The 24847-nt window shown below is 43.3% G+C and overlaps 1 protein-coding gene across 1 annotated transcript in view; it reads left to right on the forward strand.

Moving 5' to 3' along the window:
• Positions 1-24847, forward strand: part of LOC309544973 (clustered mitochondria protein homolog) — a 125372-nt gene that overhangs the window by 7440 nt on the left and 93085 nt on the right. The window contains exons 2-5 of the mRNA XM_082244000.1: positions 15505-15608; positions 18947-19118; positions 21086-21229; positions 22165-22319. Of these exons, the coding sequence (XP_082100126.1) occupies positions 15505-15608; positions 18947-19118; positions 21086-21229; positions 22165-22319 (575 nt within the window). The remainder of the gene's footprint in view (positions 1-15504; positions 15609-18946; positions 19119-21085; positions 21230-22164; positions 22320-24847) is intronic.

The following is a 24847-nucleotide window of genomic DNA, read 5'->3' on the forward strand; positions in this document are numbered from 1 at the left end:
ACACCTGGCATCTTCCTCTGTCCATTCTTCCTCCCCCACTGCCGCCCCCTCCCCTCAGCTCACAAGGATCATTCATGATGGACAGAGAGTGCCGACTCATGGCTGCGCCCCTAGGTTGCAATGCACCCTAGGCGGCTGCCTAGTTTGCCTAGTGGAAGCACCGGCCCTGACCCCACACCATAATCCCCCTCTATCAAATGATTTGGACCAGGGCACAAATCAAGGTCCATAAAGACATGAGTGAGTTTATAGTGGAGGAACTTGACTGGCCTACACAGTCTTGACCTCAACCTGACAGAACACCTTTGGGATGAATTATAGCACAAACTGCAAGCCAGGCCTTCTGTGCAAAATCCGTGACCTGACCTCACAAATGCGTTTCTGGAAGAATGGCCGAACACTCCTAAACCTTGTGGATAGCCTTCCCAAAATAGTTGAAGCCCTTATAGCTGCAAAGGGTGGGCCAACTCAATATTGAACCTTACGGACTAAGACTGGGATGCTGTTAAATTTCTTATGCGTGTAAAGGCAGGCATTATGTGATGGCTGTATGCTGTTTTTAACAATACTCATGTACAAGGCCATATGCGTACAGGTACGTTTGCCCCAAACATGGAATGTCCCTGTAAGCAAGTCCTGCTTGGAACAGCATACAGCTGCCACGTATTGCAGCCTGTCATTGATTTGTGTGGTCTGTGTGCTGCACCTGTGCCACCTGGGCACCCAAATACACCCATTTTCTAACTCTTTGGGCAAAGGTTCCATAGGCATGAGGCCTAAAACTTTCCTCTTCTAATGTGCTTGAGTGTTTTTGTGATATCTGTTCAGTCATATCTGACTCTCAGTGCTTCTACGGGCCAGCTTTCAGGGCACCATTTTTTTATGAGGTAGGTCGCCAGATCTTTCCTCAATGCGCCCCAATTGCTTGGGCTTATTATGCAGAATGTGCATAGCCAATTTGTAGACACAAATTAGAGCCAATTTACCTACCAGCATGTCTTTGGTGCTCGGGACATAGTAACTGGAGGAAGCACAAGCACAGGGAGAACATACAAACTCAGTGGAGATAGTGTTCTGGGACTATTAAGCTGCCCAGTGAGCTCGTTTAAACTCTTAAAGTGTTACTAAACCCAGAACCCTGCATTCACTATATCCGATCTCCCACAGTACACAGAAGATGGAACTGCATTTATTTTAGTAAATATAAATTGCTAAATACCAGCAGTTAGAGCAGTTTTGTGACTTCTATCAGTCTTGTGACTTCTATCAGTGTCTGAGTTTTCATTCTCCTCTGACTGTCCTATAAGACTGCATGTCCCCTGACCCTCTGTCTGGACAGTGCTGATTGGCCCTGTGCTGATCACATGCACCCTCCCAAAAAAATAAATAAAACTCTAGCAATACACCCCAAACTGGGGATGAGCAGAGTGACTCCAAAGGCTGTGTTAGATAGACTGAGGACAGTGGAAGAAGGGAAGGAACAGAGAAGACTCAAACAGCCTTTTTACACAATGCAGAGAATCACCACTTAGGTTCCACAGTGAGTATAACAAGCATGCTTTACTGCATATACAGACTGATTTTACTGTTGTGGGTTTAGTAACACTTCAAAGTATCTTGGATGGTGCTTAGTTGCCAAGTGTTCTGGAGAAGCTCCCCTATTTCTTGTAAATTGACATCGACCTAATGCACCCCCCACCACCACCACAACCACCATCACCACCACCACCACCACAACCATCACCACCACCATCACCAGTACCATTATCACATTGTGTTTATAAATTCTATTATAAAAAGACACATGGGTCTATAGGCAAAGTTTGGGCCTTTGGTCCTCAGGATTTCAGTTAAAGTTTGGGCAAGTTAAAAAAATGTACAAGTGGTGATGATTTCATCGCCATTACAGTATCAGGTTTGTCAGAAGACTGTTGCTAGTCTTTGAAAAAAGTGTTGATTACACGTTATGGATAAAGCATAGCACTGAACAGCTGCCATCATGTTCAGACCAGACTCTGGTCATTCTCCGTTACAACAAGTCTGAGTATGTTACAAATATGTGCGGCGCTAAGTCTGTAAAACGTAACCTCTCAGTCTGACTATAAAAATAAAATATTACATTAATATTACAATAAAATGACTCAAACGAGGCACATACCAATGGTGTGGGAATGACAGTAAATCTTAACAACCATTCACAATTTACTTTTATTTCTTTAGACCAGATATAACCATAAAATCTCATTTTGAATTAGGTACGCTGTGCCACTGTCAACTGTACAGTATTTGTTGCTGTAATTAAATAAGCTGGCTTTAATATTTTCTTTAGAGTTGATTTGACTGTAGGGAGTTATCACCAGAGAATTGCAACAAGCAATTAGAACCAGCTTACCATATATACTGTGTGTTTGTATGTGTATATACACTGTTCAAAAAAATTAAACAACACTTTTTAATCAGAATATAGCATCAAGTCAATTAAACTCCTGGGATATTGATCTGGCCAGTTAAGTATCAGAGGGGGTTGTTAATCAGTTTTAGCTACTTTGGGGTTAATGGAATTAACAGGGGCACTATATGGGCAACAATGAGACAAACTCATCAATATGTGCCATTGCCAGAAGGTTTGCTGTGTCTCCCAGCACAGTCTCAAGAGCATGGAGGAGATTTGAGGAGACATGTAGTTACTCTAGGAGAGCTGAACAGTGCCAAAGAAGGTCCTTAACCCATCAGGAGGATTGGTATCTGCTCCTTTGTGCAAGGAGGAACAGGATGAGCACTGCCAGAGCCCTACAAAATGACCTCCAGCAGGCCACTGGTGTGAATGTCTCTGACCAAACATTTAGAAACAGACTTCATGAGGGTGGCCTGAGGGCCCAACATCCTCTAGTTGGTCCTGTGCTCACTGCCCGGCACCATGGAGCTTGATTGGCATTTTCCATTGAACACCAGAATTGGCAGGTCTGCCACTGGCGCCCTGTGCTTTTCACAGATGAGAGCAGGTTCACCCTGCGCACATGTGGCAGATGTGAAAGAGTCTGGAGAAGACGTGGAGAACGTTATGCTGCTTGTAACATTGCATGACCGGTTTGGTGGTAGGTCAATGATGGTCTGGGGAGGCATATCCATAGAGGGATGCACAGGATAGACAACGACACCCTGACTGACTGCCATTAGGTATTGGGATGAAATCTTTGGACCCATTATCAGACCCTATACTGGAGCAGTGGGTCCTGGGTTCCTCCTGGTGCACGACAATGCCGGCCTCATGTGGCGACAGTATGCAGGCAGTTCCTGGAGGATGAAGGAATTGATACCATTGAATGGCCCCACGCTCACCTCACCTAAGTCCAATAGAACACCTCTTGGACATTATGTTTTGGTCCATCTGACGCCACCAGGCTGCACCTCAGTCTGTTCAGGAGCTCAGTGATGCCCTGGTCCAGATCTGTGAGGAAATACCCCAGGACACCATCCGCTGAAGTTTTCAGGCATGCATACAAGCACTTGGGGGCCATACAAACTACTGAGTAACATTTTGAGTTGCTGCAATGAAATTTCAGCAAAATGGACTAGCCTGCTGCATCATTTTTTCACTTTGACTTTCACCCCTCTATAGGTTAATATTTTTATTTCCGTTAAACAATTTGGCATCCTTTACTTCCTAACACATTACCCAGTCCATGGTGTATGTGGGCACTAATGACCAAGTAAGAGAAAGGTGGAGAATCCTAAAGAAAGATTTCAGGGACTTAGGGAATAGATTGAAGAATAGGACCTCCAAGGTGGTTTTCTCTGAAATACTGCTGGTACCTCGAGCCACACAAGTTCCCTAATCTCCTTCTGCCTCTCTTAACAAGTGGCTGAGGAACTGGTGTAGGAAGGAGGGGTTTGGGTTCCTGGAGAACTGGGCTGACTTCTCAGTCGGCTACCGGCTCTTTAGTAAGGATGGGCTGCACCTTAATGGGGATGGTACAGCTCTTTTGGGGAGAAAGATGGCCACCAAGTTGGAGGGGCTTTTAAACTAGGAAACGGGGGGGGGGGGCTCAGAGGTAGAGTCAGGAGGGAGGGAGCAAAGGACAGAAGGCAGTTTTAGGGTCAGCAGCGACAGTTGCTCTATAACATAAATTGGGGGGTCTGTGCAGGCAAACCTCAGACCAAACAGGAATAAAAATAATCACCATTCACTATCAACTTCCACAAAACTAAGATGATGCTCTCTGCGCTTTAAACGGACCTCTGAGACTATAACAGTGCAGGTGCATTTATACGGAGACTTGATTACACACAGGTGGATTCTATTTATCATCATTAGTCATTTAGGTCAACATTGGATCATTCAGTGATCCTCACTGAACTTCTGGAGAGACTTTGCTGCACTGAAAGTAAAGGGGCTGAATAATTTTGCACGCCCAATTTTTCAGTTTTTTATTTGTTAAAGTTTGAAATATCCAATAAATTTCGTTCCACTTCATGATTGTGTCCCACTTGTTGTTGATTCTTCACAAAAAAATAGTTTTATATCTTGATGTTTGAAGCCTGAAATGTGGCAAAAGGTCGCAAAGTTCAAGGGGGCCGAATACTTTCGCAAGGCACTGTATATACACTATATAACCAAAAGTATTGGGATGCTTGCCTTTACACGCACATGAACTTTAATGGCATCCCAGTCTAAAGCCTTGTACAAATGATCAGATTATTGAACAAATTTTCGTCCGTTTTTTGTTGCATGCGAGTCTTATATCGAAAGTGAAGAGGTTACTTTCATACGAACATTCCTGTACGACAGAATACAATTTCAAAGTGATGTCATGTGTTGAATTATTTTGTATGTATTCTTTTGTTTCTGAGCATACGTAGTCTTGCTCATGATTTTTTCAGACAAAAACTGTGCTGATTAAACGAAAATCGGTCATTGTGTTCACTTGCGATAAAAATTTATAGCCTGTCAAAGCACCATACTAATGATCCAAAAAATCGGCAGATAGTTAGTCGGACGAACTTTGCTTCCAATTTTTTTATCGTGTGTACGGGCCTTCAGTCAGTAGCGTTCAATATTGAGTTGGCCCACCCTTTGCAGCTATAACAGCTTAAACTCTTCTGGGAAGGCTGTCCACAAGGTTTAGTAGTGTGTCTATGGGAATGTTTGACCATTCTTTTAGAAGCGCATTTGTGTGGTTAGGCACTGATGTAGAAGGCCTGGCTCGCAGTCTCCGCTCTAATTCATCCCAAAGGTGTTCTATCGGGTTGAGCCCAGTAAAGTTCCTCCACCCAAAACTCGCTCATCTATGCCTTTATGGATCTTGCTTTGTGCACTGTTCCAAATCATTTGGTGGAGGGCGATTATGGAGTGGGGTTGTTCTTCAGGGGTTGGGGTTCCAGTGAAGGGAACTCTTAAAGTGTCAGCATACCAAGACATTGTGGTTTGGGGATGACCCTGTTCCTGTTCCAACGTGACTGCGCACCAGTGCACAAAGCAAGGTCCATAAAGACATGGATGAGCAAGTTTGGGGTGGAGGAACTTGACTGGCCTGCACACAAGACCTGACCTCAACCCAATAGAAAACCTTTGGAAAGAATTAGAGTGGAGACTGTGAGCCACGCCTTCTCGTTCACATCAGTGCCTGACCTCATAAATGTGCTTCTGGAAGAATGGTTGAAACATTCCCATAGACACTCCCAAACCTTGTGGACAGCCTTCCCAGAAGAGTTGAAACTGTTATAGCTGCAAAGGGTGGGCCAATTCAATTTTGAACCCTACAGACTAAGACTGGGATTCCATTAACCACTTTACCACCGGAGGATTTTCCTGCTAAAAGACCAGGGGTTATTTTGCGATTTTTTTACTGCGTGACTTTAACGGACAATCGCGCGGTCGTGCGACGCTGTACCTAAACGAATTTCACGTCCTTTTTTTCCCACAAACAGAGCTTTCTTTTGGTGGTATTTGATCACCTGTGCGATTTTTTTGATCACGCGCTATAAACAAAAAAAGAGCGTAATTTTTGCAAAAACAACAATATTTTTCACTTTTTTTTATATGAAATTCCCCCCAAAAAAAATGGCCAATTTGTTTTACGCTACCTATGTTTGGTAAAAAAAAATCGCAAAAAGCGTATTTTGATTGGTTTGCGCAAAAGTTATCGCGTTTACTAACAAAGGGAAAGATTTTTGTCATTTTTGGTGTTTTTTTTTTTAACGAGTAATGGCGGCGATCTGCGATTTTTTTTTTTTGCGGTACTGCGACATTGCGGCGGACAGATCGGACCCTTGACTGACATTTTTTACACTTTTGGGGGTACCAGTGACATTACTGCAGTAATCAGTGCTATATATATGCACTGTTACTGCAAAAATGACACTGGCAGGGAAGGGGTTAACAGTATTGGACAGGGAGGGGTTAAGTGTGTCCTAGGGGCGTGATTCTAACTGTGCAGGGACAGGTCTACTAGTGTAAAAACAAAGATCAACAGTTCTACATAGTAGAACTGTTTGATCTTCACTTTTACACAGGGAGAACTGACAGGTGGCTTGTTTACACAAGCCGCTCTGTCTTTCTCCCGCTGTAGCGGCGATCGTAGTGTGACCGGCGGACATCGGGTCCGCCAGTCACACTCCCGCACTCCTCCGTGAACGAGCCGAGGCGGGCGCGCGCCTCAGCGGGCGCGCGCCCGCCCGCTATTGGCTCTGGAAGGAGTGACAGGCGAGCGACGTAGACCTACGTCACTCTGCCTGGCCGGGGCCGACTGCCGCAGTAAATATACTGTGCGCAGTCGGCAAGCGGTTAAAGTCCCAATACTTTTGGTAATATAATACAGCCCTGAGCTGTGGATGTAGTAAAAATTGCCAGGTGTTTCCTGAGACCTAAAAGTTGTAGAAAGGGTTCCTCAATTTGAGAAAGATTGATCTAGGGGTTCTGAAAGAAGGAAAATTACCTACCTTATTTGATGCTCTAGCAAGGTCCCTTAAGCGGTGTGACTGTTCCCCCGCAACCTCCCCTCTAAGCTTCAGATGCATGCTTGCCTGCACCACATACAGTGCAGGGTCAATAGCCCTGCATTGTAGATGATGATGCCAAATGTTGGCCCACAGACCAGAGCTTTGGGGAGAAAAGGAATAGGAAATAGAAAAGGAAAAGCAATCGACCTGGCTGGAGTGAGGGTTAGAGTAAAGCCGGCCATAGATAGATCGAATCTAAGCGAGTTCTGCAGGGACTGGCCGAGACTCAATCCATCTATGGGCAGGCTGATTTTACCCATGGCCATCCACCAGTTGACTTGGGTACAACCAGCATTATTGGATTTTTAGCATGCAATTATTGCCAGCGGCTATAGCCGCTAGCAGGAATCAATGTGTTCTCCCGGTAGGAATGGCATACTACGCCCCCCCACCAGGAGAACACCTTAGCTTCCCTGGAGGGATTCCCCATCAGTACTGACTGTGTTGATGAGGGAATCAAGCAATTTTCCCATAATCCATGGCCTGCTTTAGTAATCCTGCCTGTTCCTCTACCCTCCAAAACATAAAAAGTATTACCCCTTACGGTGACCCACTGTAATGGTAGATTTATTTTCAAATTCCTGAAGTTGGGCTTTAAGAATGTCTTGTTTCTGCATACCAGCACTATACAAATCCTAAGGGCACAATGTTTAAAAATAACATTAAATAATGTAGCTTTTCAAAATTTCAATTTTCAGCCAGGGTCTTACCTTCTGTGTTCAGTTGTCAGCTTCCAGCCTATCACAGAGGAGGCATTGTTTGTTTTAAAAGGCTAGCGTTCAAGTAATGCATCCACGACGTGCTAGCAGCTTGACCCCCCTGCATTCTCTGTGCCTTTTGTGATCTCCAGTGTCCCTATTTCTTCCAGCCTTGTTCCTAGTGTGTCTTAGTGTGTTTCCTACTTTGATCCCAGTACTTTTCCAGCCATGCTCCTAGTGTGTCCCAGCCTGTGTCCTGCCTTGTGTTTCTCTACCTGTATCTAGCTCTGTTCACTCTGTGTCCAAGCACTGCAGGAGAGTACATGCTTTTGGTTTGCAGCCTGCTCGGGTGAACTGGAGAACATCAACCTGGATACTGCCTTCAGCGTAACATCTCCACCACTAGGAGCTCTGGTATAGTCCAGGCAGTATCTTACATTTTTCTCCTCAGCCCTTTTCAGGGCTCAGTACCACTAAGCGAGCAGCTATCCAAGCTCTCCATTTCCCACTCTGTGGCTTTCACCACCATCCACCCAGCTGCTACACCAGGTTCTGGCCAGCCTCTTGTGGGAGCAGATTTCTAAGTCATGACACCATAATTTGTTCAAAAGTTGAAGTTGACCCAAGAATAAAGCTTTCAGTACAATAATGGTCAATGTACACTAGCAAATTAACCAAGGATTGACTCAAAAAGAAGAAATGGATCAGTTATGAACTGGTCTAGATAAAGCCCTAATTTGATTCCCACTGGAATATTGTTGGGCATTTGAAACAGGTAGTTCATGCAAGGATTCCCACAGACCTTTTTTTTTTTTTTAAAGAATCTTTATTTAGTCAACAGGAATACAAAAAAATTGACAAAAACAACAAAAGTGCAGGGGAGGGGTAATGGCCAAACAGTGCCATACTCCTGGGGGCATATAAGTGCATTGTGGTACATGTAACAATAGAAAAAGGAGCAACATCTATCAACAGATAATAGTGCAATATACCAGCATTCAACAAAAATAAAGTAAGGGGTGGCCTGCCGGGTATTGTGCACGTCAGGCAGCTCCAAATGCCGTGAGTCCTAAAGGATGTCAACGCCACCCAAGGGAGCTTCAGGTCGGGGCCCACCGCAGGGGGAGGGGGGCAACAGTCTCCATCAGACCTCCCCTGGTGCGGCAACCCCGACCAGCGTCCCTCGGGCGTCCCCGACCACCACAAACGGGGGGGGGGGATGCACCCGGAAACAGAAGTGACACACACAAAAGAGCCGCGCTACTCTTCGGCCAACCCCACACATGGAGGGGCCCAGGAAGAGGAAAAAATACCACGACTAACGCCGGCAGGCCTCCCAATACGTTCACAAAGTAGCCCACTCAAGGAAGGCCTGGGAGCATACATAGAGGCAAATCAAGTCAAAAAGGCCAAGGAAGGGGGGTACCAAGGGGGAGAAACAAGAAGGAGCAGAGAGGAAGAGAGAGGGGGTAGTGGAAAGACTGGGTGGGGAAGGAGAAAGGGGGAAAAAGAAGGTCATACCTGCTGGGTTCCGGGGTTCCGTCAGCGCCTCGCCCCTGCGGGATCTCCCCATCCACCTATATGCTAGGACAACACACAGAAAGGGGTCAAGGGTAGGGCTGGGGAAGGGCTGCAAGGGATGGGTCAGCCAGCACCAGCAGGGCATGGTCAAGGCTCGAGGGGACCTCAGCCGGATCGTCAAAGTGATCGGCCCACGGTCTCCACCTCTCATCGTTACGCTCCCTAGTCCCTCTACATCTAGCGACCCAATCCTCCGCATCCTTGATATTGTCCACCATCCGCCGCCACTCCGTCCTGCCAGGGACCTGTGGCCGCTTCCAATAGATCGGGATCAATCCACAGACCTCTTTTGACTGAAGAAATTTTGAAAACTATTGGTCAAACTTTTCACTAATTCAGTGTCAGAGATTGGTAGGCAGTTATGTGAAATGTCTACAAGAAATCGTTTCTGCTAAAGGGGGCAATACCAGCTTCTGACGCCAAGGTTCTACATACTCTATTCACAGTACACTGTTACCTGATATTTCTGGTGAATAAATGATAAAAAATGCAAATTGTCCTGTATTTAAATATATAACATTTATCTGCAAACTCTCTGAATGAAGATCTAATGTTTGCCAGTTTAAAAATGTGGAAAACGTCAACAATTTATGTGGGTTTTACCTACGTTTTCAGGACTGTAAATGACTTTAAGAATGGCTTTATAGCATCAAAAAATAGATTTGAACATGCTTTGTATCTGCAAAATACTTGACCTGAGGGTCTCCATGAAAGTTAAGGTGTGACTGTAAACATAAAATATTGCCCTGGAGGGGCTTCAGTTGAATGAAAGACTTTCTCAGCATTGTTTTAATAAAGATGTCGGTCACTGCCAAGCTGGAATTTCACAGGGGCTAATTCTAAGGTACACCTGTCATCGGAATGTGATGTAGGCTGCCATTGCTGACCGTGCGTTTTGAGACTAGTCTGTCATATTGCTTTGGCTTCGACACTTTCTGAGTCCCTGACCCAGGACAGTCATAGAGATAAAAATTTCTGACGCTCCTCTGACATGTTATTTACAGCTTGTATGTTCCTGGTCTGTGACTCATTAGTATTGAAGTCATACACAGAGAGGCAACTAGCATTTCAGCAAGAAATCAGCAATGGCAGCCTCCTGTACTCTAAGGCTCGGTTCACACTGATGCGATGCGGGAAGGCTGCGAATTCGCAGCCTGTTCCCGCATCGCACACGCACCCCCGGCAGTTCACACTGCCATATGCGATCCGCTGGGGGTGTCAATGTAATCTTAACGACACCCCCAGTTTGATCGCATATCGCAGTGCGATCGTGCAGTTCGCACAGGATCGGATCGCACAAGTGTGAACCGCTGTGCGATCCGATCCTGATGCGGCAGCAAAAATGCCTCCTGTGCGTGTTTGCTGCGGGTGCGATGCGAATTTAGCCATACAAACTGTATGGCTAAACTCGCACCGCACAGCTGATCGCATGTCATGTCGGAGCAGTGCGCTCCGACATGACATGCGAACCCCGCACACGCAGTAGTGTGAACCGGGGCTGATGGCATGTATACTTTAGCCCCGGTTCACACTACTGCGTGTGCGGGGTTCGCATTTCATGTCGGAGCGCACTGCTCCGACATGACATGCGATCAGCTGTGCGGTGCGAGTTTAGCCATACAGTTTGTATGGCTAAATTCGCATCGCACCCGCAGCAAACACGCACAGGAGGCATTTTTGCTGCCGCATCAGGATCGGATCGCACAGTGGTTCACACTTGTGCGATCCGATCCTGTGCGAACTGCACGATCGCACTGCGATATGCGATCAAACTGGGGGTGTCGTTAAGATTACATTGACACCCCCAGCGGATCGCATATGGCAGTGTGAACTGCCTGGGGTGCGTGTGCGATGCGGGAACAGGCTGCGAATTCGCAGCCTTCCCGCATCGCATCAGTGTGAAACGGCACTCAATCTAAAAACAGGGGGTTAGAGGATATCTGTGAGGGAAATCCCTTCTTATGCGGATAATAATGGAAATATCGTAATATCGTCATACTAACACAAGCGATGTTAGTGCGGCAATCTCCCCTACCTACTGTGTTTAATGTGTTTTTATGTTCTGACAGGGGACCCCCCCCCCCCCCACCAGAACAATCAGTGCTCCCATCGATTGGCTGCCAGCGCTGATCGGATGCTGGTTTGCCAGCATGCATGTTCGACAGAAGCCAGGCCTCAAACTGGCTTCTGTAGAACAAACAGCCTGTACATGTAGCCCTAAAGTCAGCTGGTTCCTGCCAAACCAATTATTTTCAGCCCATGTGTACCCAGCCTAAAGCCTAGTACACACGGGCCGACATTCGGACCATGTGTATGGCAGCCGGTCTGACAGAAGCCGGCCTTTTGCCCGGCTTCTGTCGGACAAGCATGCTGGAAAACCAGCAGCTGACAAGCCCCAATCAGCACTCTCAGCCAATGGCTGAGAGCGCTGACAGTAGTGTTTTGGTGGGGGGGCTCGCATGACTGTGATATATGATCTCATCTACAAGGTATTTAAGGCAATTATATTTCTGTGTTTGATATATATATATATATATATATATATATATATATATATATATATATATATATATATATATATATATATATATGTGTGTGTGTGTATGTACTGTAAAACCTTGAATTATGAGCATAATTCGTTCCGGAAACATGCTTGTAATCCAAAGCACTCATATCAAAGCAAATTTCCCCATAAGAAATAATAGAAACTCAGATGATTCATTCCACAGCCATTTATTCCTAATCCTTCAGTTTATAATCCATTTAAAAAAGATTATAGCAGTGTGATAGGTTGTGTAACCATAAAATGTCCATCCACAAATGGCAGCCTCCACAAGGGGATTAGAAGCAAAATCCAGCAGGAGTTACAGTGTATAAAAGAGAAGAGACGCGCCTATCTAAGTGTAGCAATATGGTTACATTTAAGGAAGGTTCAACATTTAGCAACTCGCATGGTTGATGATTAAAACAGACACATCTAAGTATGCAGGCATCTCGGGTAAAGCTGTCCACATAGACAGTCCTCCACAGCACCGTCAGTCTGCAGTCAGGACCAGGAAGACTACACTGCAGTAGAGCGATCTGAAAGCGAGGCTTGAAGCCTTTGTGGAGCGCAGCGTGGAAGTGATGACGTTGATGGTGGTGTGGAGGACGGTCTATGTCAGTGATGGCGAACCTTGGCACCTCAGATGTTTTGGAACTACATTTCCCATGATGCTTAACTACACTGCAGTGTGCATTAACATCATGGAATGTAGTTCCAAAACATATGGGTGCCAAGGTTCGCCATCACTGGACTATGTGGACAGCTTTACCCCAGATGCCTGCATACTTAGATGTGCCTGTTTTGATCATCAACCATGTGAGTTGCTAAATGTTGAACCTTTATTAAATGTAACCATATTGCTACACTTAGAGGCAGAGGCACCTCTCTTCTCTTTTATACCCAGTTGTGACATGATGCTACTTGAAAAGATATATTTTATTATATCTTTTCATGTGACAACACTGAAGAAATGACACTTTGCTACAATGTAAAATAGTGAGTGTAAAGTTTACATAACAGTGTAAATTTGCTGTCCCCTCAAAATAACTCCACACACAGCCATTAAGGTCTAAACAGTTGGCAACAAAAGTGAGTACACCCCTAAGTGACAATGTCCAAATTGGGCCCAATTAGCCAATTTCCCTCAGGTGTCATACCCCGGTGTCATGTGACTCGTTAGTGTTACAAGGTCTCAGGTGTGAATGGGGAGCAGGTGTGTTAAATTTGATGTTATCGCTCTTACTCACTCATACTGGTCATTGGAAGTTCAACATGGCACCTCATGGCAAAGAACTCTCTGAGGATCTGAAAAAAAGAATTGTCGCTCTAGATAAAGATGACCTAGGTCAGTGATGGCGAACCTTGGCACCCCAGATGTTTTGGAACTACATTTCCCATGATGCCCGTGTGCTCTGTAGTGTAGTTGAGCATCATGGGAAATGTAGTTCCAAAACATCTGGGGTGCCAAGGTTCGCCATCACTGACCTAGGTTATAAGAGGATTGCTGAGACCCTGAAATTGAGCTGCAGCATGGTGGTCAGACTATACAGCGGTTTAACAGGACAGGTTTCACTCAGAACAGGCCTCGCCATGGTCGACCAAAGAAGTCAAGTGCACATGCTCAGCGTCATATACAGAGGTTGTCTTTGGGAAATAGACGTATGAGTACTGCCAGCATTGCTGCAGAGATTGAAGGGGTGGGAGTCAGCCTGTCAGTGCTCAGACTATACACCGCACACTGCATCAAATTGGTCTGGATGGCTGTCGTCCCAGAAGGAAGCCTCTTCTAAGGATAATGCACAAGAAAGCCCGCAAACAGTTTTCTGAAGACAAGCAGACGAAAGGCTTGGATTACTGGAAGCATGTCCTGTGGTCTGAAGAGACCAAGATAAACTTATTTGGTTCAGATGGTGTCAAGCGTGTGTAGTGGCAACCAGGTGAGGAGTACAAAGACAAGTGTGTCCTGCCTACAGTCAAGAATGGTGGTGGGAGTGTCATGGTCTGGGGCTGCATGAGTGCTGCTGTCACTGGGGAGCTACAGTTCATTGAGGGAACCATGAATGACAACATGTACTGTGACATACTGAAGCAGAGCATGATCCCCACCCTTCAGAGACTGAGCCGCAGGGCAGTATTCCAACATGATAATGACCCCAAACACACCTCAAAGACGAACACTGCCTTGCTAAAGAAGCTAAGAGTAAAGATGATGGACTGGCCAAGCATGTCTCCAGACCTAAACCCTATTGAGCATCTGTGGGGCATCCTCAAACAGAGGATGGAGGAGCGCAAGGTCTCTAACATTCACCAGCTCCTTGATGTCATCATGGAGGAGTGGAAGAGGGCTCCAGTGGCAACCAGGGAAGCTCTGGTGAACTCCATGCCCAAGAGGGTTAAGGCAGTGCTGGAAAATAATGGTGGCCACACAAAGTATTGACACTTTGGGCCCAATTTGGACATTTTCACTTAAGGGTGTACTCACTTTTTTTTTAGACATTAATGGCTGTGTGTTAGGTTATTTTGAGGGGACAGCAAATTTACACTGTTATACAAGCTGTACACTCATTACTTTACATTGTAACAAAGTGTAATTTCTTCAGTGTTGTCACATGCAAGGTATTATAAAATATTTACAAAAATGTAAGGGGTGTACTCACTTTTGTGAGATACTGTGTGTGAGTGTGTGTGTGTGTGTGTGTGTGTGTGTGTGTGTGTGTGTGTGTGTGTATATATATATATATATATATATATGTGTGTGTGTGTATATATGTATATATATATATATATATATATATATATATATATATATATATATATATATATATATATATATATATATATATATATATATATATTGTGAGGGATTAGCTCGGTGGCGGGTGTGGATGAACCCTTGGGGGGGGGGGGGGGGTTCGTTACACAGGGAGATAGCCGAGAAGTGGTTGAAAACAACAGTTTGGTTTATTCTTGCTATTTTCTTCACACAAGTGCAAGCATCAAAAATGGCATAATTCAAAATAAACATAAAATAAAATAAACCCTTGCCACTGTGGGCGGCTACCTTCACACACACAGGAACCTACCTAGGGAGTCTGTCCCCAACCATCAGACCATCAATAGTCCATTTATTTTCTCTTCACACAGAAAATGTCCCTTTTTCTTTTCACATAGAAAACAATCCGTTTGTTTTTCTCTTCACATAGAAAACAATACAAGACCTCACCTTGAGAAGTCTTCAGTCTTTTTACCCTCCTCAGCGCACATCGCTTCAGGAGGCATTCCTCTCCTGTACTCACACAGCTTCAGGAGGCAGCAATCAATAGACTTCCTCTGGACAAATTATAGAGGCCTTAATTTTCTCATTCTGAATAGCTGGAGGTTTTTCAACTTCCTTAAACCTTCCTGCTGGCTACCTCTGCAGCCGACACCCTATAGTAATTGGTGAATTGTCTACCAAGCAGACATGTATCTCCTGTCTGTGACAACATCCACAGATTTACCTGACTTCCTGTCACTATATATATATATATATATATATATATAATTTATATAGTAGGCTAATGGAAGGTATACTATCACTTTAACTCTTTTATTCTCTCAGCATTCTTCAAACCGATTATGTTAAATTAACTAGTTGATTTACATGGTAATTTTCTGTTTTTTTCCATAATTCCATGATAGAAAGTAAAGATGAAAATGCAGTCGGGGAAAGCAGAGAAGAAAGCTTGCTGAATGTATTTAATGTGACCATTCAACTGCCAGGAGGAGATGATGTAGAAATACAGGTGAGAAACCAGTTTTGAGTGGCTTACTTTATGTATTTTGTAGCAGTGAAAATGTTTTCATTTTTGGGGTGGTTGAGTTGTGGAAGTCATAAATTATAGGCATACAGTGCGGGTGTTTTGGCTTAGTGGCCATGCTGTGTTTCAGGACTCCCTAGCCATGTCAATATCTGATGTATGATTTAGAGATAGTCATGTAAAGCTGTATGGCAGTGTTCCTGAGTTTTGTGTTGGCTACACACAATAAGTTTTAAACACCATGTGACCAAAAGTATGTGGACACCCTTCCAAATTTTTAGTACTGGAGTTTCCAGTAAAAGGTATTGTTAACGTTGGCGCATCTAGTACAAAGACATTCTAGACTTTTGTGCACTTCAAGTTTGGGGAAGGCCATTTTCTATTCCAGCATGACCTCGCCCCTCTTCTCAAAGCTAGATTCATACAGCCATGATTTGAGGATTTTGGTGTGAAGGCACCTAATGCCTCGTACACACGCAATGATTATCGGCCGACCGATCGTCCAACTTTTGTCCAGAGTGGTGTTTTTTTGGTTGGAATGTGCTCTAGACTGCACACATATTTTCTCGGCCAACAAAAATCTACTTCTGAAGTGATGTCATGTGCTGGTTTACTTTCCGTGTGTTTTTTCTTCTCTGAGCATGCCCAGTCTTGCTCATCAGATTTTTGTCTGCTGAAATCTGTACTGACTGACGGAAAATCGGCCGTTCTGTTGACGGCCAACAAAAATTTTATAGCCTGCTCACCAGATTTTTTTCAGCCGAAAAGTCGGACTCGGTTGTCGAAAGCATCATACTAACAAGCCGAAAAACGGGCGAATGGACGTTGGCCGAAAATTCCCGGCCAATAATCGATGCGTGTGTACGAGGCATAAGTGTCCATGTGCAGAGCCCTGACCTCAAACACCTTTGGGATGAATTGGACCGTTGACAGCTAGCGAAAAGCCTTGCTGGAACATTGAAGCCTGCTATAGCCACATATGAGAAGGGGGAAACTCAATATTAATGTCCATGGTTTTGGAATGGGATGTCCAACAAACCTGTATAGGTGTGATCCATGAGTGTCTACAAACTTTTAGATATTTAGTGTATGTCAGTAGCTGTGCCTTTGAAATGGGCCCACTATTACAGGATGGTCACTATTTACAGTAGTAATGGAGCCAGGGTCACAAGATGACTTGTTCTAACTATGAAACCACATTCAAGAGAATTGCTTGATTTAGTAAAATAAAAATCATTATACTATTTAGACTATTTTCTTTGTCCATTCAATAAATCACCTTCGTAAATGCAGTAAAATTCCATTCATATCGAAGTTTTTAAAGGATTGTGCTGAAACTGAGGAACATTCTCATTAAAAGGGATCCTAGTTATATAAAAAAAAATGTTTTCATGGAGAGTGGAGTTTACCAAGCTTCATAAGTATCTTTATTTTCAGGCACATGGCTTGAATTTTCAGAGCTTATTATTCTGGTCTACTAGCCTCCTGAATTTAACCCAATGTGTAGAGCTAGCCATTGAGGCTGACACAGAGAACTTGTTGCCAGACTATTCATTTCAATAGCAATCTTCTCATAAGATTATATGTGCATTTAACTTGTTGTATGATTGCTACTTTTCCTTTAAAGGCTTCCATGTGTAGTCACTCAGTAGTCCTGAAACTGCTGGTTAGTTCTGTAATCTTGGATGTGATGACAGCAGCCCCAGCAGGCTGAAAGCTGCCAATCAAGTGATACTCTGTAATATTCCTCTTTACTCCTCCTCCATCTACTAAAGGAATAGATGAGCTGGAAGGACTGGGGTTAAGGAGCTGGGCCAGCACAGACAGTAATTTGACACTTCCAAAAGAACAGAGAGGCTTATGACATGGAAGGAGGAAGGGGGTTCTGCTATGGAATTGACTCATCTTGTAGAAGTCAAATTTGCTAGCTCAATGTTACATTGCAACTAAATAAAAAAGATTTTATGGAAAGAAAAACACTGCAAATTGGCAGTTTAAATACTTGATTTTTCTGTGGTTTTACCTTGAGGTTATTAGGTTGGCGACAAATTTTAAATAAAGAAAAAAAAGTTGAGGATAGAAGATGACAAGTGAGAGAAAGAGATGAGAGAAGTAAAGGGGGCTGTGGAAATAGTTATTATGAAGGCCCTTGTAATCCTATCCATATTCTCAGGTTGTAATAATCCCTTGAAGTGACACTGTCTTTGTACTTCTCCTGTTCCTTAGGCTCCGTTCACATGTAGGCGTTTTGGGACGTTTTTGGGGTTTTTCTGCTCTAGGATGAGCTCTCAAAACGCCCAACAAGACAAATCCTATTCATTTCAATGGCCCCTGTTCACATCTGAGCGTTTTGACGCTGTGAGCAAAACGCCCAACGCTCAAAAAAAGTACTTGAGCTTCTTTTTGGGCAGATTACAGGCGTTTTCCATTGGTCTCTATTCAATCTAAAAACGCCTGTAAAAACGCGGTAAAAATCGCGGTAAAAAAACACGTGAAAATGCTACGCTCAGGTGTGAATGTAGCCTCAAGGCTAAGTTCACATGTAGGCGTTTTGGGGCGTTTTTGGGGAGTTTTTCTGCTCTAGGATCAGCTCAAAAAACGCCCAACTAGACAAATCCTATTCATTTCAATGGCTCCTGTTCACATCTGAGCGTTTTGAAGTTTGAAGCAAAACTCCCAACGCTCAAAGTACATGAGCTTCTTTTTGGGCAGATTACAGGCGTTTTTATTTTTTTTCCATTGGTCACTAGTCAACCTAAAAACGCCTGCACAAAAACACCTGTAAAAACGCCTAAATAACGCCTGTAATCAGCAACCCCAATATGTGAACGTAGCCTAAAGGAACAAAAGTGTGATATATTGCAGGTATAACGGTCCTTAGATGTGGTGGCTGCATTAGTTTCCATTCTTCGAGCTAAGAAAACTTTTAACAAGCACGAATATAGCTGTTGATCTTGCCAGAAATGCAATGTCTGTTGTCACTTCCCGTGAGCTGACGTAAAAGTATGAACTACTAATCCCCCAATTCCCCATGTAATGGAGATTGGGAGAGAAAGTAGTGGTCTTAGTCCAGCCTGCGTGGCAATCATGGCTTCCCTGCAAAGATCCATCAGAGGAGTGAGAGTAGCAACCCAGGGGCAGTAAGTGTGTTATTTGCACGATCACCAGGTGAAAATAAATGAAAAAGAAAAAGAAAAACGAATGCAGCCACCACATCAATGGGCTTGTAAGATGCAGGATATTACATTTTTAATTTTGAGTTGGAACAATTCAGAGAATTAAAGTGTATGCAATGTGATGTTCTCTTTGTTTTACTTGCACAGGTGTCTCCAAAAGAGTTAGTACAGGAGATCATCCAGGTGTTAATGGAACATGAAGATTCCTGCCAGAGGACATGCTTTTCACTGCAGTTTGAAGGCAATGTCCTGGACAACTTTTCAGAGCTAAAGTCTGTTGCAGGACTGAAAGATGGTTCTGTTTTAAAAGTGGTGGAAGGTAAGAACAATCTGTATTGTCCAACATTAAAACTGGGGGAGAAATAACTCATGCTTAACCCCTCTACACACGGGGAAAATGGCGTCCGGCATCAGAAGACATCAACAGAAACCGTCCGACATTCGGCACGTGTGTACGGCAGCCGGTCCGAAGGCTCATGACGCCTCCCGATCAATGCTCTCAGCCAGTGACCGGAGTGTTCTGGCGGGGAGTGGGGGGGGATTGGGTGTCCCCTGGGGCTTCCCCCTGTCAAAACACACAAGCTCAGCAGGGGAAATCGCTGTACTAACACCAGATTGTTAGTACAGCGGCTCTAAACTGAGCTGTCAATTTTTTTTCATTCAACCCAATGGGCTAAACGAAAATAAACTAGTAGTGGGTACAAGGCTTTATTCTTGTGACAAGATATCAAGGTTATCTTAGCATGCTTTAATAGTGCTTTGGCTCTTTGCCATGGTAACATTTTAGTCTGTTTCAGTTTAATGATATTGTTACATTGTAAGCAACATTTACTAAAACTGGAGCAGACAGAATCTGGAGCAGCTATGTATAGTAACCAATTAGCTTCTATCTTTAGGTTGTTACGTTAAGCTTTGAAAATGTAAGATAGAAGCTGATTGGTTGTCATACACAAATGCTCCAGGTTCTGCCTGCTCCAGTCTTAATAAATTCTCTTTATTGTCTTTCTTAACCACTTAAGCCCCGGAAGATTTTACCCCCTTCCTGACCAGGGCCTATTTTGCGATTTGGCACTGCGTGACTTTAACGGACAATTGTGCGGTCGTGCGACGCTGTACCCAAATGAAATTGACGCCCTTTTTTTCCCACAAACAGAGCTTTCTTTTGGTGGTATTTGATCACCTGTGTGATTTTTAATTTTTGCGCTATAAACAAGAAAAGAGCGATCATTTTGAAAAAATAACAATATTTTCAAATTTTTTTTATATGAAATTCCCCCCCAAAAAAATGTAAAAATCAAAATGTTTTAACATTTTAGGCCAATTTGTTTTCTGCTACATATGTTTGGTAAAAAAAATCGCAATAAGCATATTTTGATTGGTTTGCGCAAAAGTTATTGCGTTTACTAACTAAGGGAAAGATTTCTGTCATTTTTGGTGTTTTTTTTTAACGAGTAATGGCGGCGATCTGCGATTTTTTTTTTTTTTTTTTTTTTTTTTTTTTTTTTTTTTTGTGGGACTGCGACATTGCAGATGACAGATCGGACCCTTGACTGACATTTTTGACACTTTTGGGGGGACCAGTGACATTACTGCAGTAATCAGTGCTATTCATATGCACTGTTACTGTAAAAATGACACTGGCAGGGAAGGGGGTTAACTTTATTGGTGATGCAGGGGTTAAGTGTGTCCCTAGAGGCGTGCTTCTTACTGTAAAGGGGTGTGGCTGGTGATGTAACCACAGACATACGATCCTACATAGCAGGATCGTATGATCTGTGCAGTTACACCAGGGAGAATGACAGGCGGCTTTGTTTACATTAGCCGCCTGCCTTTCTCCCTCTCCACGGGGAGATCACAAGTGACTGGTGGACATCGGGTCCACCGGTCACACGCGCGGACATGTTAGGGAACGAACAGCGGCGGGAGCGCGCCTCCGGTGGCGCGCGCTCGCTCGCTAGAGGCTATCAGGCGAGCAACGTAGTACTACGTCACTTTGCCTGTACGGGGCTGACTGCCGCAGTAAATAGTCATCCAGCGGTCGGCAAGTGGTTAACAGAGTGGTCATTTTCTATTATTACCCTTTGCTTATTTACTGTGGGGGAGGGGGAAGGGGTAGGAGCACAGGGAAATGATGGAGGCCTCAATACAGCAGATCACCTCTCTGCCCATCAGTTGGTATAGTAGACCCATAAAGGTATTTACTTGTTTCGGAACCTGTGCTTTGTTAAGGTATGCTACATCAACCAACAAGATATCCAGAGTAATGGCTTGCTTGTGTTTTTATAGAACCATACACCATCAGAGAAGCTCGAATTCACATTCGCCATTTCCGAGATTTACTGAAAAGCTTGGAACTCACAGATGCCTACAATGGAATAGATTGTAGCTCAATGTCCTTCCTGAGCAACATTTCTGAGGGTGATATTGGAGGTAAAACATGAACAAGAATGATCTCTTAAAAGTATTTCCTGTGTGCAAAAGGGCTTTTACTGCAGTGACATAGTACTTATATTATTTTAATATTTTTATTTTTTTACATTATTATACATTATTATTATACAGGAATTATATAGCGCCAACAGTTTGCACAGCGCTTAAACAAATGAAGGCAGACATTACAGGTACAATACAATTTGGTACAAAAGGAATCAGAGGGCCCTGCTTGTTAGAGCTTACAATCTGATAGGGAGGGTCAAGTGATACAAAAAGTAATAGCTGTGGGGGATGAGCTGATGGAGAAAGTGAAACAGTGTTATTAGTTAGTAGCTGGATAGGCTTCTTTAAAGAGAATGGGTTTTCAGGGATCGTCTAAAGATGGAAAGATTAGGGGACAGTCGGACAGATTGGGGTAGAGAGTTCCAAAGGATGGGAGAAGCTCTGGAGAAATCCTGGAGGCGAGCATAGGAGGATTTGACAAGGGAGCTAGAGAGCAGGAGGTCTTGGGAGGACCAAAGAGAGTGGCTTGGTTGATATTTTGAGATCAGCTTAGTGATGTAGCTGGGGGCAGAGTTGTGAATGGTATTGTAAACTATTGTTAGTACTTTGAATTTTATTTGTTGGATGGAAGCCAGTGAAGGGATTGGCAGAGAGGGGTGGAGGACACTGAACGGTTGGTAAAGTGGATGATATATATGTATATATATATGTATGTATGTAAATTGAAATTATAATTTGTCAGATTACCGTACTTCAAAATTTAAGTATCTTTATACAAATGTTTTGGATGTATCGTTGTCATAAACATCTACTGTATATGGCTGTACAAACCAAGGGGAAATAAAGTGTTAATGCAACCAGGTCATTATAGAAAGAAACATTTTGGTGCCCATGTGACTACAGATGGTGATATTTGTCCTCCTTTCCAGATTTTTCCCCCCATGAAAACAATGTCAAGAAGAAAAAACGTTCTTCCTCAGAACAAGGGCTGGATCAAATAGATTGTTCTCCTCCAGAATATATATTTCCTGGAAGTACAGAGCGTCCCCTGCAACCACTTCAACCTATTCATTCAGACAATAAGGTGAGAAAGTTAAACCTGTCTACGAAGCCATCTTAACCACTTGCCGACCGCCGCCCGACTATATACGGCGGCGGTCAGCCCCTCCCAGGCAAAGTGACGTACTGGTACGTCATTAGCCTGGGAGCCAATAGGGGGCGAGCGTGCACCGCCGGAGGCGCGCTCCCGCCCCCGCTCATTCCCTAAGCAGCCCGCGCGTGTGACCGGCGGACCCGATGTCCGCCGGTCACTCGCGATCGTCGGGTGGAGAGGGAGAAAGGCAGGCTGCTAATGTAAACAAAGCCGCCTGTCATTCTTCCCTGTGTAAAAGCACAGATCATACGATCCTGCTATGTAGGACCGTTGATCTGTGCTGTTACAATACAGCCACATCCAATCACAGTTAGAAGCACGCCCCTACGGACACACTTAACCTCTCCAATAAAGTTAACCCCTTCCCTCCCAGTGTCTTTTTTACAGTAACAGTGCATATGTATAGCACTGATTACTGTAGTAATGTCACTGGTACCCCCAAAAGTGTCAAAAATGTCAGTCAAGGTTCCGATCTGTCCGATGAAATGTCACAGTCCAACAAAACAAATCGCAGATCGCCGCCATTACTCGTTAAAAAAAAACAATAAAAATGACAAAAATCTTTCCCTTAGTTAACGCAATAACTTTTGCGCAAACCAATCAAAATACGCTTTTTGCAATTTTTTTTTTTTTTTTACCAAACATATGTAGCAGTAAATAAATTGGCCTAGAATGTTAAAAAATTTAGATTTTTTACATTTTTTGGGGGGAATTTCATATAAAAAAAATGTGAAAAATATTGTTATTTTTGCAAAATTGTCGCTCTTTTTTTGTTTATAGCGCATGATCAAAAAATCGCACAGGTGGTCAAATACCACCAAAAGAAAGCTCTGTTTGTGGGAAAAAAAGGACGTCAATTTCATTTGGGTACAGCGTCGCACGACCGCGCAATTGTCCATTAAAATCACGCAGTGCCGAATCGCAAAATAGGCCCTGGTCAGGAAGGGGGTAAAATCTTCCGGGGCTTAAGTGGTTAATCATTATCTCTTGTGTTTATGTGTCATTGTATCATTCGACAATGAGATAATAATCAGAGCAGATCATTCAATAATATTTAGTGAGAGATTCGAGAATTAGAAAAGTTTTATAAATGCTGAGCCAACAAGGTCAAGCTTGCATTTTATTTTGCATAGATTCCTTTAACCGCTTGCCTACTGGGCACTTTCACCCCCTTCCTGCCCAGGCCAATTTTCAGCTTTCAGCGCTGTCACAATTTGAATGACAATTGCGCGGTCATGCAACACTGTACCCAAATGAATATTTTATCATTTTCTTAACACAAATAGAGCTTTCTTTTGGTGGTATTTAATCACCACTGGATTTTTTATTTTTTGCTTAATAAACGAATAAATAATTTTGAAAAAATAAACTTTTTCATAGTTTGTTAAAATATTTTGCAAACAGGTAATTGTTCTCCTTATCAAATCATAAATCACAGCGCATGCAGAATAACCAAATATATATGTAGCCCTACTCCCAGGGGAGTGGCTTAATGCAGACATATCCTCCTCACTTTGTTGACCCTGAACGATCTCCAACCCACCTGACACTATTGGTTCTGTCATGGTAAATAATCAAGACCACAGGAAATATGCAATAAAGAATCAAATATACTGATCTTTGACTTGAATTCAGTAAAATGCACAAACACGGTCAATGGACCAATTAATTAAGAACATCAATGCAAATATAGATCCTGAATCCCCAACCTGGAACTTAACCTCCCTGGCGGTATGATTCTGTCTGGAATTACATACCAAAAGCGGTACAATTCTTTTCATGGAAATTTGGCGTTATGTATTATAGGCCTATAATTCTTAGTAATTACTGACTTAAACCTGACCAAAACAAGACTCTAGTAGACATCCCAGATGTGATAAATTTGAAACACAAACGCATGAATTATAATCGAATCAATAATATTATTTTATTATTTAATATATAATATATATAATAAAATTATATTATTGATTAGATTATAATTCATGCATTATATATTATATATAGATATGTGTGTGTGTGTGTGTGTGTGTGTATATATATATATATATATAATATATAACGCATGAATTATAATTGAATCAATAATATAATTTTATATATATATATGCATATATATATATATATATATATATATATATATATATAATATAATATAAAGTGTGTTTTGTGCAACGTTTTTTTTTTTTTTTTTTTTTTTTTTTTTTTTTTTGAATTTCCCTCCCTAGTTCCGCTCCCATGCAGCATTGCTGCTGCAGGGAACGGAACTAGGAAGTGATCGTACCGACGGAGGACGGAGGAGCGGCGGGACTCTCGGCTGGCGGTCGCAGCAATGAGAGATCATCGCTGGATCGCCAGGATAAGGTAAGAGAAGCTCCGCTGCGCTCTCTGCAATCCACCCCGAGCGTGACTCGGGGTTACCGCTCCTGCAATGAAAAATCAACCCCGAGTCACGCTCG

Source organism: Pelophylax lessonae, assembly GCF_965119305.1.
Source record: "Pelophylax lessonae genome assembly, chromosome: 1".
NCBI classification, from domain to species: Eukaryota; Metazoa; Chordata; class Amphibia; order Anura; family Ranidae; genus Pelophylax; species Pelophylax lessonae.